The sequence below is a fragment of the Sinohyriopsis cumingii genome, chromosome 7 (genome assembly GCF_028554795.1).
Source record: "Sinohyriopsis cumingii isolate HCF-2022 chromosome 7, ASM2855479v2, whole genome shotgun sequence".
NCBI classification, from domain to species: Eukaryota; Metazoa; Mollusca; class Bivalvia; order Unionida; family Unionidae; genus Sinohyriopsis; species Sinohyriopsis cumingii.
Genome location: NC_142967.1, coordinates 62,534,312 through 62,556,428, shown reverse-complemented (window position 1 = coordinate 62,556,428; position 22,117 = coordinate 62,534,312). Strand labels below are relative to the sequence as shown.

Genomic DNA, 22,117 nt, shown 5'->3' with positions numbered 1-22,117 from the left:
CTACAGTAGATATTAAATTTGATCTTATGACTTACACACACAGATAGTCTAAGAATAACTTCATGGGTTCAAGTTCTCTCTTTACATAAAGTGAACAAAAGATATGTGACAAAAATCAGTAGAGAGTTATGTCCCCTTAGAGAGGGACACATTAATTTTGTGCTGTCGATCCATCCAATCAGGTTTTCTTGTAATCATGATGGCTCAATACTATTAAATACACACTTAACCAACATTGATATTTAGATACCCTGTATTGGTCCCAATATCTGATTATGTTCTGGTGACTGCAACATTGTTTTACAATGTTGTTTACACATTTGTAACATTTTTGGACTTTTTTGACAAACCTTTGAGAGCATATTTTTGTAAAAATTACTCAAGGTAGACAAATAAAATTTGGTACACATATGTGAATAATGCACAGCTGATCTGACTGGAGTTTCTGGTCTTTTAAGCAGACTACCATTGTTACTATGAATAAATGGTCCCAATGTACAAATGGACTGACCCTTTATATATACAATCTAGACAGAAAATATTTAAAACAGCTTAACCTCTCTACAAATGGCCTTATTTAAGATGCACATTTCCCCCCTCCTGAAGTATAATAGTCCCTGATATAACCCTGTACGGTTACTAACTATAACACAGTCCCTGATATAACCCTGTATGGTTACAAAGAATAACACAGTAATTGATATAACCCTGTATGGTTATATAGTATAACACAGTCCCTGATATAACCCTGTATGGTTACAAAGTATAACACAGTCCCTGATATAACCCTGTATGGTTACAAAGTATAACACAGTAATTGATATAACCCTGTATGGTTATATAGTATAACACAGTCCCTGATATAACCCTGTATGGTTACAAAGTATAACACAGTCCCTGTTATAACCCTGTATGGTTACAACATATAACACAGTCCCTAGTAAATCCATTATGGTTACAAAATATAGCACAGTCCCTTATATAACCCAGTTTGGTTGCCCAAGGATAGCACTGTCCCTAATATAACCTTGTATGGTTACAAAGTATAACACTGTACCTGATATAACCCTGTATGGTGCCCAAGTATAACACTGTCCTAATATAACCCTCCTATGGTTACAAAATATAACTAAGTCCCTTATATAGTCATTTATGGTTCCCAAACATAACAGTTGCTGATATAACCCTGTATGTTCTCAAGAATAACACAGTTGCTGATATGACCCTGTATGGTGTCCAAGTATAACATGGTCCCCAATAAAACCCTGTATAGTTACAATGTATAACACATACTCTTATATAATCCTGTATAGTGCCCAAGTATAACATGGTTCCTAATATAATTGTATGGTTACAAAGTATAACAGTGCCAGATATGCCTATGTATAATGCAGCCCTTGGTGCCAAAGTCCTCTTATATTTGGTAAATTTTATTTCAATGCTCAAACACAAATATGGGCTGAGTATTCAGTGTTTCCTTGTCTGTCTGAACATACATATTCAGTTAACTTTTCTATTTAGGTGCGAGTGCCTTTGAGTCCTATGAACACATACAAATTTGAGAATGGTTCCTGGTTTATTTCATTTTTAATTTAGGAGGATATGAAAATTTTATAAAACAATTATTATCTTATTTATTTATCTTGTTATAACAAAGTATTAGAAAAGCACAATGATGGGTATTTCACATCATTAAGCCTGTGAAGTAGTACCAATTCCCATCCTGAATACGGGTTGCCATGGATCATGGTCATAATTTTAAGATGTCACCCAAGTTTTCCTTACATGCTGGTACAGTCTTAATCCTCAGAAAAACTGCTGATGTCACATCAATCCTAAAACACTCTTCTCAGTAGGGCATGCAATTCTTTCTCATAAGCTTGACAAATTTTCAGTCAGGTGAAACAAAATTTCATGTACTGCTATTGTTGACTAGGAAGCATGATCTGATGTAATGAAGGCAACATTATATTCAAATAAACTGTTTGTAAACTAACACCTTAACATTCATCTCCAGTTCAGTTTTGGAAACTGCAGTTCCAAACCCCATGGTGGTCAACTTGCTTTTGCTAGATCTCTCAACTTCATATAATCTGTTTTTGCTTTGATTTCCTGTGACAGTGGCAATAATTTCTTCCACTGTGAGCTATACTCAGACTGTCATATGTCAGATAATGTAAATGCTGCCTTTACTGCTATTTTCGCAAGCAAGCATTTGTATATTTCTTGTTATATGTATATACTTATTTTCCTTTTGCCTTCGATGTGTTTTCATTCTTGGGATGACATTTCTATATAATGGTACATTGTAAAATCAAAGGCTTGACCACACTGGCATTTTGCATGAAAAACATGGGCAGATCAAAGTGTCTGAGGCACTCTGTTTAGCTAGTCTGGTTCCCTGAGCAACTCCACCTAATCTAAAACCTCTAAAAATACTATAAAAATCTAGTCCAGACCAAAACGTAATGACAACCAGATTTGACCAAAACAGTTGTATTTTTTGCTATTATTCTGCAAGTGTGTAATTTAAGGATCATTTCAGTAAAACTTTTGGTCAGATCAAGAGGGGTAGCTTGTTTGCATCATATCAAAAGCCTAGAATTTTCTCCAAGGAATTATTATCCTGCCTTATTCCCTCCTTCCCTTTAAAAATTTGACAAAAAGTTAAATTCTGTGTAGACTGATTATATACCTTTATTGCTCACACCAATTGTACAAGTCAAGCGGACATAAATTTGTACAAAAGTTTAAATAAATATTTTTTTATACATATTTTGATTAAGAGCAGAAAACAAATTTGCATTGATAGATAATATCATATATCAATTTCCCCCCAAAATCTTTTGACAGCTATTTGCAGATATTGCAAATAACCTTGGGTCCAATAAAAAAAAAAGACAACTCTTGTACTTTCTTTGGTAATAAGGAAGTGACACCCTGGTTCTACAATAAAAACCATCCTAAGACGAGTTATTTATGATCATGCATTACAAACCAAACTGGTATCACACTGTCTTTAAGAAATTCAGTTTCACAATTTTTGACAAGCATAAACAATAACAATCCAATAGTTTGAGGTTCAAATTAATTTCATCACAGCAAACATTTTATTGCCCAAAAATTCACTTATCCGGAGTTTTCCCGGGGTTAGAAAAATCTCCTACCTGATATATACTTGCTTATAAGAGGAGTCCAGCTGCAAACAACACAGAATCTGATCTGCTGTTGCATGGTGTGCAGGCAGATCTGGGTCCATGCTGTTTGTTCTATTGATTACTCCTAACAAATTGCATATACCTAAAACTGCCAGCACTTTATGCAATGGCAGATCTGGGTCCAAGCAATTTGCTGCTGGATGCAACTTGTACATTAGTACATATGGCACAAAAGTTTACATGCAAGGTCTAATGTCAACCGCTTGACATTATCAATATACATATTGTAATGTGCAAATTGCACAAAGACTAAAGTCTTTGAAAAGTTTTATGAAAGATACAATGTATAGGGTAGAACAGAAAAATATTTTTTCAACAAATTAGCAAAATCTAACCTCAGCAAACAAGATTTGCACCAAGCCCTGGGCATGCCTTGTCCCTGACACAAATCTTATCCCTTCAGGTCTGATTTAAATCTCCTACCAGCACAGAAGTGGATGATTCTATTAACCAATGGCTATCCAGTGTATTTTTTCAAATGTGAGCAAAAGATAATTAACATATATCTAGGATTCAGTCTGACAAATGAATCTCTGTAATGAAAACACAACAAGTCTGCCACATTTAGACACACTGTAGTATAGTAACTGGATTGTCTGAGATATATTTTACCTAAATTAACCTGTAAAGATAAGTCTCTGACCTTATATCTGTGAAAGCAATCTCAATTTTCTTTGACATGGTTAAAAAAAGATTATGCTAGATATATCCATTGTCATATTTTATATCTCTAGTTTGGAAGCAACAAAATTGTACAGCATTAAAATATATTTCATCATATGAGATTTTTAGGATTAATTTTATCATGAGAAGAACTGTGACCTCTATTTCAAAGAGAAGAACTGTGACCTCTATATCAAAGAGCATAAATCACAACTTGTGGATTTGTGTGTGTGTGTGTGTGTGTGTGTGTGTGTGTGTATGTGATTGGATTTTTAACATACCTTTAACAATTTTTCAGTCATATCACTACGATGTCTGCAGTGTGGCAGTTTATAGTGATGTCTAGCACTGGGGCATCATCCTGCAGACATGTAGCATGATGCCCCACCCAGTCACATTATCCTGACACCAGGCCAACCAGTCCTATCACTAACCTCTTAATGCTGAGCGCCAAGTGAGGCAGCTGTTAGTACCATTTTTGTAAGTCTTTGGTATGACTTGGCCAGGGATTGAACCCACAACCTCCCACATTTGAGGCAGACGCTCTAACCACTAGGCCACTGGAGCGGTTCACTTGTGGATTTCATTAAATTTTGGTATCACTGTTTGTGCTTAAACAAAAAGTTTTAAAACAATTGATATTGAAACTTGTGGTTATGACTCTAATGTGTAAAGTCCTATTTTCTTTAATGTGTAAGGAAGTCCTATTTTCTTTAATGCATAACAAAGTCCTATTTTCTCAGATTTAAAAAAAAACCAAAAATGTGTGGTTAGAACCAATGAAATTCATGATAACTGGTACCACTACGATAAAAGTGAATTCATAAAATGACCCTGCAGTGAGGAATCTGCCTCTAAATGTTCTTGCACATTGTGAGTATTTAAAACAAAAACTCTGGAAATCGGCAATGCTAGATCCACTTTGATCCATGCTAGAAAAGCTGCCATGTATAATGCATTATCAAATCTACAATTTTCATTTCCTTGATTGTCCTTGTGTCCTATCTTTTTCCTGGATTAAGGATTTCTGGATGATTTTCCCAGAACTGGTTCCCAATCAGGTCCTCATTTAGGGTGATGATGCTGGGGCGGGACCGAGAACTTGGGACACGGTATGAGCCTTGGCTCCCAGAACTGCTAGATCCTGTACTAGATAAAGACTTCTCTAAATCTTGATTCTCCTGAAAAACAGAGGTTCTTACATAAATACTAATTTCAAATGAAATTTCTGAAAAGAGTTTAAAGAGAGTGGTTAAGATAACTAGGCCAGTAACAGGAAGTTTGCTATACAGTTAACTGGAGCTAACTTTAGCTGCCTTTCAATTACTGACCCTTGTACACAGTAATATAAATGCTGGCTCAGTAGGGTGGTTGGTTGTAACATGTCTGCCATGGTGATTGCAGTTAATAAAACCATCTAAAATATAAAACAAAACAAAAGTGTTTTGTTCAAACTTTTAAGTTTAGAGGACACACACACACACACACATACACACGAACACAGAGAAAAACTGGTAAACTATAAAATACAACAGTGGACCTTAGATTATTACTATCTGCTGTTTGACTCTTAAATTATCACCTTATCATCTGAGCTTAAATAACATGATTGTACCTTGTCCCTGATAAGAATGGTCCCTTTTCTGTAGAGCTCTGGAAGGTGGTTGTAGTTTATGTTCAGTTCCGAGAACAGCAACTCATTCTTGTCACTAGACATTGTCCCCTGTGATAAAAAGATAACATCAGCAAGTTATCAAACTTATTTCATTTTTTTTCTCTTTTGGCATGGTGAAAGAAACTGCAAGTATTTAAGCTTGGTCACTCAGGATAAAAAGAATTTCTTTCTCCATTTGGAGTCTATGTTAATGGCATATCACTGATGACATCATCACAGTTGGTCCTTCAGAGAGCAAACGACTGACAAAGCAACTGACCAACAAGCATGTAACACACTGGTGCATTGTGTACTCTATAGTGCAACGTAAATAATACCTGGTGACTGACAGTTTATGCTGTCTGGAACATGGAACAATGTTAGAGCTGTGATAATAATAATAATGATAATAATAATAATAATAATAATAAGATGCTTCAGGACTGAGTTAGAAACTTGCAACTCAGATTTCTGTTATTCAGAATCACTTGAAAACAGCAAACACTTGGATTTTTTAAAAATCTGTGGATTTATTTTGGAAAATGCTGTCTTTAAAGAATCTATATAATGGACTCATCTAAGAGACGATGATTTAAGATACTTAATTTGGTTATAAGGAATATTATTTAGTCATGTCTGACACAAGGTATATTATTTAGTCATCTCTGACACAAGGTATATTATTTAGTCACATCTGACACAAGGTATATTACCGAGTCGTATCTGACACAAGGTATATTATTGAGTCATCTCTGACACAAGGTATATTATTTAGTTATGTCTGACACAAGGTATATTATTTAGTTATGTCTGACACAAGGTATATTATTGAGTTATGTCTGACACAAGGTAAATTACTGAGTCATCTCTGACACAAGCTATATTATTTAGTTATGTCTGACACAAGGTATATTATTTAGTCATCTCTGACACAAGGTATATTAATTTGTCATGTCTAACACAAGGTATATTATTGAGTCAACTCTGACACAAGGTATATTATTTAGTTGTGTCTGACACACGGTATATTACTGAGTCATCTCTGACACAAGGTATATTACTGAGTCATGTCTGATACAAAGTATATTACTGAGTCATCTCTGACACAAGGTGTATTATTTAGTCATGTCTGACACAAGCTATATTAATGAGTCATCTCTGACACAAGGTACATTACTGAGTCGTGTCTGATACAAGGTATATTATTGAGTCATCTCTGACACAAGCTATATTATTTAGTCATATCTGACACAAGGTATATTATTGAGTCATCTCTGACACAAGGTATATTATTTAGTCATGTCTGACACTAAGTTTTCTAACCAAAATAAAATTTCATAAAACATAGACCAACAAAGTTGTTATTTTTTGCATCTATTTATGAGTAAATCTAATTTCAGCCTGCTTATATTTCTCTGATAACTGTAACGAAGGAACGAATGCACACTGGCTTTAGTAGTCTTTAATATTTTTCCTTCTAGTGAAATCACAGTTACACAGCTGCCTTCTATGAAGCTTTTAGTCTCATGCAGCCATTGTAAACATTAATTTTAATACAGAAACATATTCCAACTAATCTGATCTTGACAATGAAATCCTGACTCTGTGACATTGTTTACTAGACTTAAAACAATAAAACAGAACATTCTTTTCCATAATATCAAAACAGATATATTAGTATTAGTTCATAAAAATTACAGACTAGTATTTTAGAAAAATAAATCATTGTTCATAAAATCTGCATCAGAAGGTATCATGATTGTCCACTCTTATAAGCAGGATTTGACAGGTTTTGAGTTGAGGTCTTGTAGTGACAACCATAATTACCATAGTTCATTCATCAGTAATTATTTGACAGGTTTTGAGTTGAGGTCTTGGAGTGACCACGATAATTACCATAGTTCATTCATCAGTAATTATCTGACAGGTTTTGAGTTGAGGTCTTGGAGTGACAACCATAATTACCATAGTTCATTCATCAGTAATTATTTGACAGGTTTTGAGTTGAAGTCTTGGAGTGACAACCATAATTACCATAGTTCATTCATCAGTAATTATTTGACAGGTTTTGAGTTGAGGTCTTGGAGTGACAACCATGATTACCATATTTCATTCATCAGTAATTATGTTCATCAACCACTTCAGCTGAGGCTTCAAATGGTGGCTTGTTGGTTAATGAGCCAGACTTGAAATTGAAATGGAGTAGGTCTGAATCCTACCATTGGTCAGCCTTGTTTGGCATGTCCTTGGGCAAGGCACTTTACTCCAATTACCTAGCACTAAATAATCTACTTGTGTTGATGTGCAATAAAGCCCAAACCAAACCTTCCATGAATGTATGCAGTCCATTCATCTAATTCCTATAATCATTCACTGATTCAATACACAGTTAACCTGTTACAAGTAATGTATCACAATAAACAATCTGTGAAATTAATGAGTGATTTATCAAGGAATAATTCCATTTATTATGAACTGACTGAGATTTCTGCAATATGATCAGATATTAAGGGTCATGCAATGCCGATGTGAAAGATTTTACACATCAGTAAATTCTGGGGACTACTTTCAGTTACTGATAGGTTCCAATATGCTTTAGGACAAGCCTGGTCAATACCAACTCCTAACGACATAATGATAACAACAGAAACACCCTCACCCTCAAAACTTCAGATCAAAAATTTGCAATCCCATTCAAAATCTCTGATTAGAAGTTCAAACAATGTAATCATACAGTATACCAGCTTTCACCTTTGAAACCAAACAATGTAATCACACAGTATACCAGCTTTCACCTTTGAAACCAAACAATGTAATCACACAGTATACCAGCTTTCAACTTTGAAACCAAACAATGTAATCACACAGTATACCAGATTTCACCTTTGAAACCAAACAATGTAATCACACAGTATACCAGATTTCACCTTTGAAACCAAACAATGTAATCACACAGTATACCAGATTTCACCTTTGAAACCAAATGAAGCATATGGAAGGATTTATGAGTAACTCAACAGTAAAAAATTACTGGGTATTCGCTTCAACATATATTTCACAGGCTGTTATTCAAGCTGCAACACAAAAAAGTAAGCAGATGTTAAGTACAGGTTGGTAGGCAACACACTGTAAAGCAGACATAAGTACAAGGTGGCATGCAACACAGTGTAAAGCAGACATAAGTACAAGGTGGTATACAACACACTGTATAGCAGACATAAGCAAAAGGTAGTGTTATGTATATTTGATTTAATTTATATCTGGTTTGTTTTAAAATCTTATTTTTTAATTTCATTATATGTCAAAATAATGTAGTTCTGTTTACTAGGAACTTGATACTTTTTCCAGAAAATAGTTTGACCTTGCCTGTTCATTTTTGTAAACATATAAGGCTGACCTAGTTCCTGACCTTACTTCGTATGAGTAACACTCATGTCAACAATTTTTTAAAAATTTTATTTTTATTGCGGGAATAATAAGACTGAGATCGAGGCAGTGTTGGTTACGTGACCCTTGACCTGTAAATAGTTTTTACTGAAGTAAACAGCTTTTTCTTGGAGTAAAATGATTGGTTTTTATCAAGGTCATACTGAGGCTATGTGATTTTTTATATGTAAACATGGTCACGTGATCCTTATCCGGGTATCTCTTTTGTGCAATATTCAAGTTTTAAACCATTGTTTAGAGAAATAATCTCAGTTGGGCTTCTAAACACTGGGACGTAAAGGTTTTTCTTTTGTTGTGTCATTTTTAGGAATTACATTTTAATGTTTATTCAAATTATTTGGATTCTAAAAGATTAATTCGTTTCTCTGGAAATATTTTGAGTGCCCATGCAGAATGCTTGAACAAAGAAATTTCATTAATTCAAACACCAGATTATTTCTTGTTTTCTACAAAGAACTGTAGACTTCAACACGGTGATATGACTGGAAAATTTTTAAAGCTATGTTAAAAATCTAAATCACACACACCCACACTTAAAGCCTGCTAACTTCGAACCTTGAAAACTGGCCTTTTTGCACAGACCTGTTTTTTAAGAGACCATCTGTCATTAGACACATTTCTGTTAGCAGAATGTGTGAATGAATGTATGAAAAAGTAGTAACAACAGTAATAATTTGCCAAAAACTGAATTTCCTGACCATCTCATCACACTTAACAGGATTACAGGTCAATATAGTCATTACCTTTAACCTGTCTTGAGCCTGGGCAGGGGTCAGTCCTTTGTCCTCAATCAGCTTCCAAAAACACGTATTATACAGGTTGTTAATATGACCTAGGTAGACAAGATTATTTCATTAGGACAATCCAACATTACAAATACAAGTATGTGAATTAATGCATTCTTTAATAATGATTAAAAATGGCTTACAAAAAATGCAAATTATAAGTGAGGAAATTTTGTACTGAGACATGCCTTATCAAAGCTATTATGTATTAGTACCCCAGATTACAAAAACTAGGGCATTCAATATTCTGAAACCACATTATACTTGGTTCTCTGCAGATATGTATTTCAACAAAGTAAAATAAATGTAGTAGCAATTATAAACAAGTCAGCAGTACCACAGACAACACACAATACACCAATCCATATTTAATAGTGATCTGTATTGGAACTAGCATGGAATTGTTGGTCTTAAGGTATGCAGGCTTTGACTAAACTTCCTGTGCAGACACCATTATTTTCTTACTAGACTTATCAAGACAGTTACCTCTGACCTTCAGACCACATATTCTGTGAGTTTCCTTGTTATCAGGTGTGCAAGTCATACATCAAGCATGATCTACAATGAAAGCTATAGTGCAAAACCTTATTTTCTTTGATTCACAAAGTACAGGACATTGATATTTTGACCCCAAAATCAATGGGTCTTATCCAATGCATAAGTACAAGCCCTTGATACACTTAAGTTAAGGTATGTGGTAAAGTATCAAGGTTAACAATGACCTTGACATCTGACCTTCTGAGAACTAAACCAAGTGACTTCTTTCTTAATGCAAAATGTAAGTTGTCCATAAATGTTGGTGAGGGAACAGTTCATTTTCAAAATTGAAATTTCTGTGTAGAAAGTTTTCTTTGTGCTTTTTTCCCAGCCACAATGACCTTGAATTTTGACCCCCAAATCAAAAGGCTGTATCTAACTCTGACAGCAATCTATCCACACAGTCTAGTTTCTGATGCAGAAGTTATTAGATGAAACCATTCTTCTTCTTCCAGTCACAGTGATACTGACCTTTGCCCTTTGACTCCAAGGTCAATTAGTTTCTTCCTTACCCTAAGCGTAAGCCATCCACAGAGTTTGCACCAGTTTTGTTATGTACAAGTGAAATTATTATGCACAAACCATTTTTTAGCTTTCATTTACAGTGACTTGGATCTTATGACCATGATATCAATGCACTTTTCTCCTTAGCCCCTAACATAAACTATTTACAAAGTTTTGTAACAGGAGATGATAGAGAACTTAAGTTATTGTGCAGAAACAAACTATGTATGGACATTATAAGATAATGTGATCCACCATATGGAGGGTGTATAAACAAAATTCTGACCATATTAATTGAATCCATACCTGCTTTATATGAGGACTAGCAATACAATAAGGGGCATTAGAGTGAGGGAGCTCTGTATGAGCTATGTCAATATTGTGAAATTATGTGCATAATGAACAGTCAATCTGATCAGACCATAGAGGGATCAGTTCACATAACGGTCTCTGACTCTAATTTACTGTATATACTCATGCAAAAGATAGAGCCAACTACAAGCTGCATTTACTCTGATCTGCCAACTCATAATATGCCCGCAGATCTGAGACTCTTCAGTCTTCAACTGAACCCAATTTATGTGAGTATGTATGGTACTTACAATCCGCCTGTCGCCAGCTGAGGTAATCTCGTAGGTTTTTGTCTGTTGGGTATAACACTGTGCGAGCATCAAAGGCTGGAGGATACTGCATCATCTGCGTGCCGAAGTAGCGTGGCCAGTAGAAAACATAAGATGAGGCAAACAGACTGGCAATATTCGTCATCATCTTACTGTAAAAAATTATAACATTCATGATATATATTGGGGAAAAAATACTCAAGAATGCACTCATCATCTTCATTTATAGCCATTTCTTCAATTAAAATTATATTCTATATTCTTTTAATATTCATTTTATATGGCAGGAAATCAAGAACAGTACTGTATTTTAAGAAAGAAGTGATATGTGGTTCAGGAGGAGTAATAACAAGGTTTTCAAGATGGCTTCCCTGGTAGCCATACTGTATATCAGATAAGTGCCATTTACATTTAGGACCAAGTAGACATCATAAGAAATTTCTTTTTAGTGATGCCCATCCACTCAGAAGGAGTAGTGATAACATGATTTTCAAAACGGTCACTGTATACTGAATGTCCAGGCAGCATTATTTTAATTTATAACCAACAACATCTAAACAATGGGCTGAATGTGTGTATAAAGATTCATGGGCAAAGCAGTAGTGATAACAAACTTCATGGATTGGTGGATGACGGACTTAAAGATGATGGAGGACAGATCATCTCATATTCTCTTCTGGTCTATGACCAGCAGAGCTAAAACTGATCACACTATCTAACCCAAATGTCACATTCAAGAACATAACCCACCATCAAGATTGGTACATGGTAATAAATATGTTTTATTCCAAATATATTATAAACTCAATATGGCTTGATTTAATAATAATAATAATAATAATAATAATCATCATCATGAAAAAGTATCATGCTTTTTCCCCCATGGCTCCACCCAGGGGCATAAACCTTGGGCAAAAGTGGTATAAGTAGCAGGATGAATGTGGATCATGTTATATTAAAATTATTAATTTAACTGAATGAGGGTTTTTCATATATTAGGAAGAAAAAGTGTCCTATTTCTTTGACTCCTTTGCCCTATTCAATATTCAGAGAAAGGGGAGTCTGGATTACATGTTTCAAATCTGATGTGAATTTAATAAGAAGTTATTTAAATGAGATGGAATCAAAAACTTTTACCCAAAAGGTGTCATGCATACTGACCCCACTGAACCATCTATGGATTTAATGATGGGGTAGGGTAGGAGTTGTGAAATCCAGAAGGTCAGTGTGTCATGGAAAAATATGTAGAGAAAAGAAACCAATCAGAGGTTTTAATCAATAAATTTCCCCCAATGTAATTCTTAACTCCAAGAATCACCCTCAGGCAAACTCATGGGAAAAAGTGGAAATGAGAGAAGGGGAGCACTTGATATCATGTTCCAAAAATAAGAAATAGATTGAATAGAAAACCATTTAACCTTAATTTTCATAAAGTCCAAAAATAGGTGCATATTCACTTACGGCCATTCACAGGCTAGACTATAAGGTTTTTATTTAACATTCAAATTACAATTTGTATGGGAATTTTGACACTTTGTAATACAAAGAGTTATACAAATTCATTTTAAATGTAATCTGCCAGTGTGTGAGTGATAATGGAATAACACCTGCCACTCTAAAACTAATATTCAGACAAGTCCCATTCTTATATGTGACATAAGCTAATAACCAGACAAGTCCCATTCTTATATGTGAGGGACTCCAAATGGCCAAGTGGTCTAAAGCACTCTCTGTTATGGATCACTGCTATCTCACCTCTGTCTGTGTGGGTTTGAGTCTAGGTTTCGGCAAATGTGGGTATGTGAGAATGCTTGCCAGTAGCTTCTCGTGGGTCGGTGGTTCTACCCAGGGTTTTCCTGGGTTCTTCCTCCACCATTAATACTGGCCGCCATGCATAGCCTATCATGTGCTGAAAAATGGAGTTAAACCCCACAACAACAACAACAACAACTTATATGTGACATAAACTAATAACCAGACAAGTCTCATTCTTATATGTGACATAAACTAATAACCAGACAAGTCTCATTCTTATATGCGACATAAACTAATAACCAGACAAGTCCCATTCTTAATTCTGACATAAACTAATAACTAGACAAGTCCCATTCTTATATGTGACATAAACTAATAACCAGACAAGTCCCATTCTTAATTCTGACATAAACTAATAACTAGACGAGTCCCATTCTTATATGTGACCTAAATTCTTACAAATTAATACCAAGTTTTAGGAAGATATCCCAAATGATTGGGTAGATATTACCATATATACTTGCTTCAAAGCTGACAGCAGATATGGATGAAGTTTGCAGTTGGACTAATCTTAAAAGCAAGTATACGCAGTACTGGTAATGAAAACTTATCCAGAACATTCATTAGGATGCCTCCTAGATGTAATGGGCAGCATTAGGATGCCACCTATATGTAATGGAGAGCATTAGGTTGACATCTATATGTAATGGACAGTGTTAGGTTGCCACCTACATGTAATGGACAACATTAGGTTGCCACCAATATGTAATGTACAGTACAGAATTAGGCTGCCACTTATATGTATTAAAAGGACAACATTAGGTTGCCACTTAGATGTAATGGACAGCATTAGGTTGCCACCTAGATGTAATGGACAGCATTAGGTTGCTAATATGTAATGGACAGCATTAGGTTACCACCAATATGTAATGGATAGAATTAGGTTACCACCAATATGTAATGGACTGCATTAAGTTGCCACCTAGATGTAATGGATAGCATTAGACTACCACCTATATGTTATGAACAGAATTAGACTGCCAAAAATATGTAATGGATAGCATTAGACTACCACCTATATGTTATGGACAGAATTAGACTGCCACCTACATGTTATGGACTGAATTAGACTGCCATCTGTATGTTATGGACAGACACCTTTATTTTATGGACAGAAACCTATATGTTATGGACAACACCTATATGTTATGGACAGACACCTATATGTTATGGACAGTATTCGACTGCTATCTATAGTTAATGGATTATAGAAGTAGACTTCTATATGCATGTAACTGACAGCATTAGGTTGTTGTTGTTATAAGATTTAACGCCATTTTTCAGCACAAGATAGGCTATACATGGCGGCCAGTATAATTGGTGGAGGAAGAACCCGAGAAAACTCCGGAAAGAACCACCAACCTACGAGAAGCTACTGGCAAGCTTTCTCACATACCCACATTGAGACTCAAACCCATGCAGACAGAGGTGAGATGGCAGTGATCTGCATAGGTGAGCACTTTAGACCACTCAGCCACTCAGGGCCCCAACAGCATTAGGTTGCCACATATATGTTATGGTCAGAAATGGACTGTTATCTATATGTTATCAACAGAATTAGATTGCTACGGTGCAGCTATATGTAACTGACATAATTAGACCGCTATCGTTATATAATAGAGAGATTGTGCATATAATGGTATGTTTATCATCCTAATTGCTTCTAAGTTATGTTGAAAAACTGAAAACCTTAATGTGACATTTTCATCATCATACTTCTAACATCACCATAACAGCATAAATCTGTCCTGTCCCAAAAATACTCCACTAAAGACAAATCTTTTAAGCACATATTAGATGTCAGAATCAACAGTATTTTTCAAGCACAAACAAACACTTGCAATAAATGTCAACTTCACAAGCACAAATCTGTATTTATGAGAACAGTTTCAAACTTCATGAGTACTTATTTCAGTATATATGAAACGATGTTGTACAATGTTGTAGACATAGATCCAACGTAGTACTGCTTTACTTAAAACAGCAACCAAGTTACCTCATTATACATGTAGCATTCATGAACTTTAACTGGAAACATGAAACTGAATATAAACAAATGCAGACATTTAGCTTGAAAGGTTTTCATAGGTGTGTAACTTTTAAGTACTAATGCATGTACATCTACATCTGAAAAATGTCCACCTAATGAAGGTCCTATCCTTTACATTTAGCTTTGCATAACACAAATCATTAGGAATTTAATATTAAACTAAAAACCGAACACATCATCAAGATCTTATTAAACATTAATCTTTTCCACAAGTAACTGAAAATAGTATCAAATTTTGTTGACCTGTTTACATTCATACAAATTCAAGGTTGATGAGCACCAAATTCATCCCCTTCCGCACTGTTTTCAGTTATAATGATCATATTCCCAGTCACTAAAATGCTTAATACAACACTGTAGAAGAATGGTTAGCACACTGGACTTGCAGACAGAAGGTTATGGGTCCAAATCCTATCATGGGACCAGCCTCGGTCAGCAACCAAGGTGTGTCCCTAGGAAAGACACTTTACTTCAAATGCATCAACACTAAATAAACTTCATGTGTTCCTTAAAAAAAGAGAGAGAGAGAGAGAACAAAAATAACTCAAATGGGGTTTTGGCATTTGCAGCTAGAAAAAATAACAATGAAACAAAACAAAGTGTACAAAATATTTCCCAGTTACAGAGTTGCATAAAATTGTTAAGGTCAATGCTAACACGGACATAAGAAATGCGACTGTTAGTTTACGGATGTAGATGTAGAGTTGTTAGTGCTAGCTTCTGTGTCACAAGATGATTCAGCTTTTGTGACAAAGACAGATGGATTCATCAACAAAGCAATAGAAAAGATAAGATGTTAAAAAATATATAAAATAGATTGTCATGACGTAAGTGGTAAAATGATGTTCTGGTTTATTTTCTGGTCTCCAAGGATTGTTCATTTTGCTGCTTGATAAAATTCTAGCTGCACATTTTGGAGAACTTTCAAATGAGTTTCAAGAAGCTGCATAACTCTAAAATTAGGATTCGGCCAATGTGGGTATGTGAGAAAGCTTGCCAGTAGCTTCTCGTGGATCGGTGGTTCTTCTCAGGGTTTTCCCGGGTTCTTCCTCCACCATTAATACTGGACGCCATGCATAGCCTATCATGTGCTGAAAAATGGTGTTAAACCCCCACAACAACAACAACATCAACTCTAAAAATGATTACTTTAGTTTTTATATGTTGCATAAACATGTTTATAAGTCATGTCAACTGCAAACTGCAAAGACCCAGATCTGCCAGTGCATTAAGCATTGGTAGATCTAGGTTTATGCAGTTTGCCAGGTGTAATCAGTAGAAGAAATAGGATCCTGATCTGCCAATACATTATGCTACAGCAGGTCACAGTCTATTTGTTTGCATTTAGATTTGACTTAGATGGGAGTATATAAGGTTTCCCTCCTACTGAAGCACACCTGTTTGTGGTTTTATTTAGTAAAAGCCTAATCTAAATTTCATGACTCCAAAATGTCATTTCATGGCCATGTTTCAATTTCAGCATATATTATCTTTTGTTATCTGTACCTTTTATTGAACTTTTTGTTGTTGACCTAATAAACGAAATGGGGCATGGATCAATATGGCTACATGTATCAACAGAAGTTCCACAAAATCCTATTTGTTATTTATTGGACTGAGTATTTTATATGCTATGAAACGAGTTAATAATGAATTGCAACAAAACTATAAATCTTTAGCATTCAAACATTTCATGTTTCTCCATGTCCTTTTTGAAGTTTTTATCCCCAGTGTCATAGAGCCCTTTTTTCAACATTTAGAGCCCCTTTTTCTGCTCCTCTGTATTGTACAACATAAACAATAATTAACTACTACTCCTCCAATTACTGCTGCAGCCACTACTACTACTAGCTATATACACTACAATAGTAACTAGAAATAGTAGTGATGGGTGTATAGTAGAGGGCTCCACTCTCTAAATTTGTGTTAAATAGAAGGACTTCTGTTGTAAACCAAAGTTGGGTGAACACCGGCATTCAAGAGCCATAATGCCTGGAAGGATTGAAATTCAATTCAATCAAAGTCTCATTAGTAAGCAGTGCATGAAAACTTTGGCTCAAATCCAATATACTGTAGTAAAACCAGGCTGTGGACAGTAAAATTAAGAGGATGGGAAATCAGGGCCATAACTCTCTAAAATGATAATGAGAAAGACTTCAAATTAAATTCATTCAAGGTCTTATTTAAAATAAAGCTGCATGCTAAATTCGGCTGAAATCCAACAAGGCTTATTAAGTGGTACTGTGGAAACCATTGTCAGGAGGAAGAGCATTCAGGGGCATTAACTCTCATAAATGGTGTCATGAAATAGTGGAAATAACCAAATTTGGCTGAAATGCAACAAAACTTAGTAACATGCTGCTGTGGAAACCAAAGTCAACAAGTCAGGCAATCACAACCATAACTCCTAACCATGGAATGCTGGAAAATAAATTCACTCCAAGCCTAATCAATCTGAAACCACATGACAAATATAGCTGAAATCCCAAGTTTTGCGAAGTTATAAAAGCAAAGTCAGGAGGACAAGCAATCAGGAGGACAAGCAATCAGGGGGTCATAACTCTTCTAGACAAGACCAAATCCATAAAATTTTAATGCATGTCTATTGTTGTTTTTGTTTTTTTATAGGGTTTATAATGCCATTTTTCAGCACAAGATAGGCTATACATGGTGGCCAATATAATAGGTGCAGGTAGAACCAGGGAAAACCCCGGAAAGAACCACCTACCCATGAGAAACTAGTGGCAAGCTTTCTCACATACACACACTGGCCAAGCCCGAGACTAGAACCCACACAGACAAAGGTGAGTTGGCAATGATCTGCAATGGTCAACGCTTTAGACCCCTTGGGGCTCCCTAATATAAGTCCATGAGACAATGTTCAAACTAAACTGCCTAAGAATATGTTCAATGGTTTTTTTAAGTATGCTGGTTACAAGCAACAATCCAAGTTTTGAGAAGTACTTAATTGCCAGGGGCCATAACTCTATCCAAAATGGAATTAACAAGACAAAGCACATTAAGACACATCCAAGTTTAGATAAGTACTTAATTGCCAGGGGCCATAACTCTATCCAAAATGGAATTAACAAGACAAAGCACATTAAGACACATCTATGTCTATATGATAATATATGCAACAATATGTATATAAGTGAACACTAGGAAATATCCTACACATGGACAAGTCTGAGCTACATAGACAGTCCATTTATATGCATATTCTGAACTGTGGCCACATTGGTAGCTAGGAGATGACGTGGGTGAATATGGGCCTGCCAGTCAAATCAGCTCTTGTCACATTGATGGCTGTGATGAGATGATGTGGGTGAATATGGGCAGTCAAATCAGTGCTGGTCACATTGATGGCTGGGATGAGAAAATGTGGGTGAATATGGGCCTGCCAGTCAAATCAGTGCTGGTCACACTGATGGCTGGGATGAGATGATGTGGGTGAAGATGGGCCTGCCAGTCAAATCAGCTCTGGTCACATTGATGGCTGGGATGAGATGTGGGGAAATATGGGTCTGCCAGTCAAATCAGCTCTGGTCGCATTGATGGCTGGGATGAGATGATATAGGTGAATATGAGCAGTCAAGTTCATCGTACCACCTGAAAACTTCACCACCACATTACATTCCCAAAAAATGGCTAGATTATAGATTAATTGTGCATCTTTGTTGGACAATTCAGCCCAAAAGGCTGCCAGACAAGTGATTTGACCCTTTTATTTGACTCCAGCTCATATAAGACTTCAGGCTCAATGTCAATCAGGAGGGATATCATGTGCAATTTACTCAGTGGATACATGTATGTCATTCAGAATTTTTGTTTTCAGACCAAAATAAATTAAGATTGAAGAAAACATTTTAGTTGTATACTACTTATAGAAATACCTGAGATGCAGGTTAATTGACAAATTGTAATATGGCATACATACCACAAGATACATGTGACAATAGTTGGTAGAACATCTGACTCATAATCTACAAGTTCCAGGTTTGATACCTGCCCAGCAAAGTCCAAGTCAGCCACCATGTTGTGTCCTGCAGGGAAAGGTACTTAATTCCCATTTCCTTACCATGATATAGCCATGCACTGAAAGTGCCATTAAAAATTAACTTAACCAAACGACTAATTATTTGAAACAGTTGCAGAGCTATGCTGGTCACAAGAAGTGTGAACAGACAGGTAAGAGAAAATGTGATTGCTATAGGGCTCCCACATCAGGATGCAGGGACCTAATGATAACAAAAAATAACTTTTGATTAAATATGTGCCCTTTTAGGAATAATGATTAGATCCTGAGGGAGACACATAGTCTTATCACCAATTTATCCCCTTCCTTACCATTCCCCTGATTCTCATACTCACAAAAAAACACCCCAGTTACAAAGATGGCCCTCCAGACACCAATACTGTATCAAAATTTCAAGGCGAATGTGATCTCTACAAATCTTTTCAGTAACTTTGAAATCTCTATTTTAAATGAGAGTTCAATAACATTAAACTAAGTGTTTATTTGTAAACATTAATCCCCTCAACAAAATGAATGCATCAAGAATAGCTAAAACTAAACAGACTGGTATGAAGTATCATCACACCACTATTTTACAGCCAGAGAACTGATCTATATGTGTGGGGGGGGGGGGAGTAATAAAAAACACAGAGCACTAAATATTTTGTGATTCATCTATTGGCAAGTAAATGGATTGAGGTTACTTCCTGTATATATTTCAGGATAAAATTTTTAAGACGATATCCTGTATTTAATGTCCAACTGACAAAATAACATGGATTCTAGGCGTGAGGCAATGTTATTAGGTGCAGACCAGGGAGTTCCCCTGTTTAGCAGCACCAGACTTAAGGAAATGTTGCAAAACAACTGCTTTTCAAGGCTGAAAAAATTTCCTAACTCTAATGAGTGGAAGCATGTGTGGTGTGAGTGCCAATCTAATGAAGAATTTATTTCTATTTTTTAATAGATTAAATTCTGTGCTAAATGAATTTAACAATTAGTGGCCAATCCCTAGATCACTGAATAGATGCAGAATAACATGAATTAAGGCCAGGCAAAGAGATAAGCCATTACCACCGCCCCAGGCTTAACTGGACCAGATTTAAATCCATTATCTACTGTCTGTAAGTTTAAGCTGACATTTGAGTCACCATGTGGAGGTATAAAATATTACTGCATTATATTTCTTAAGATGCAGTAAGAAAGTAACAAATAGGTCTCAATGACCTGGGTTTAGTATGGCTGAGTTATGCTTTTTGATATGTATCCACATAAAGCGTTTTATCATTATGTATGAAATATAATCTGTGATATTGAGAGCATGTTGAATGAATAACTGGAAATTCATAAAGTCCCTAAAGCATGACGATTATGCCAAAGTGACCTACTTTAATTATGGTTATGCTACTCTCATTGTCATGCATTCACATATTAATTTTCATTCAAGTACATGGGCCTATTATAGTCCAGGATAACTGTGTTACGTGTATCTGATTTAATTTATATTTATTTTAATTTTATTGTTTGTTTGTCAGCTTTACATTTTTTTATTCTATTACATGCTTATATAATATAATCTTGTTCATGTGATTAAGAAATTTTTTCCAGAAAATAGTTTGACCTTGACTGTTCATTTGTAAACACTTAAAGCTAACCAAGTTCCAGACCTTAATTCAAAGTTAGTAACAGCCACATGAACAAGTTCTATTTTTTTAATTTATTTTTATTGTGGGAATAATAAGGGTGAGATCGAGGCTGTACTGGATATGTCACCCATAACTTGTAAATAGTGTTAGTGAAGTAAACAACTTTTTAACATTTTTATTCTTAGAGTAAAATGATTGATTTTTGTCAGGGCCTTGCTGAGAGTACATGATGTAAACATGATCACGTGACCCTCATATGGGTACCCATTCTCCATCTCAACATTACAGTATAACCAATGTTTTAGAGAAATAATCTCAATCTGGGCTTAAAACACTTGATGTCAAGTCGTTTCTTCTGTTGTAGCTAGTTTTCAAGTTATATGTTAATTTTCTTCAGATTATTGGTATTTTGGATTCTAAAAGAGTAATTCATTTCTCTGGAAATATTTGTGTGCTCATACAGAATTCTTGAACAAAGACATTTCTTTAAAAAATTATTCGCATTTCCAGCACCAGAGTGATATTTCTTGTTTTTATAAGGAACTGAAGACGACAGCACTGTACAGGATACAGCATACGTCATCACCTTCCATCTTAGATTCTTCATCAGAACTTGAACTTGAATTCATTAGAACATTTCATTATTAGGACTTCCAAAATTTTATTCAAGGATTATTCTTGGATTATTTTTCGATTTGATTCTTAAAACTATAAGTTCTTATTTCTTTCATTTTTACAGTATTTTTCCAGGGAAATAAGGTATTTGTTAAATTTTTCAAAGCTTGCTGTTTTCACTCTTTCTTGTGTTAATGTTTATTCGAGCCTAAACAGATAACATATGTCACAACGATGTAAGGAACAAACAGCTTTAAATAAAAAGGTTATTCATGCCTAGAAATTAGGTCATAGTGACCTCACTCAATGGTATACTCTATGAGCCATATATTTGCAGGAATCCCTCAGGTCTATTTCTTCCATTTAAACTGATGAGTGTCCAAGCAATTACAGATAAAAATTCAATTTGTAACCTTTAAATCAATGTCAGGATGCAGACAATCAACCTGTTGATTAAATAATAACAAAATAAAGGTACTGTTAGAATTTATTTGTATATGTACAAGTCACTGTGTTCAAAATTTCAAAAAGTTCAGTGATGTACA

General features: G+C 35.2%; 1 protein-coding gene across 4 annotated transcripts in view; it reads right to left on the bottom strand.

Annotated features, from left to right (window-relative positions):
- Positions 1-2,672: 2,672 nt before the first annotated feature.
- Positions 2,673-22,117, bottom strand: part of LOC149795381 (putative tRNA(His) guanylyltransferase) — an 84,185-nt gene continuing 64,740 nt past the window's right edge. For all 4 annotated transcript variants that reach the window (XM_089965163.1, XM_089965166.1, XM_089965164.1 and 1 more), the window contains 4 exons: positions 11,411-11,580; positions 9,726-9,814; positions 5,497-5,604; positions 2,673-5,062 (listed from right to left, as the gene is read on the bottom strand). In XM_089965163.1, the coding sequence (XP_089821289.1) occupies positions 4,883-5,062; positions 5,497-5,604; positions 9,726-9,814; positions 11,411-11,580 (547 nt within the window). In that variant the 3' untranslated portion in view covers positions 2,673-4,882. The remainder of the gene's footprint in view (positions 5,063-5,496; positions 5,605-9,725; positions 9,815-11,410; positions 11,581-22,117) is intronic.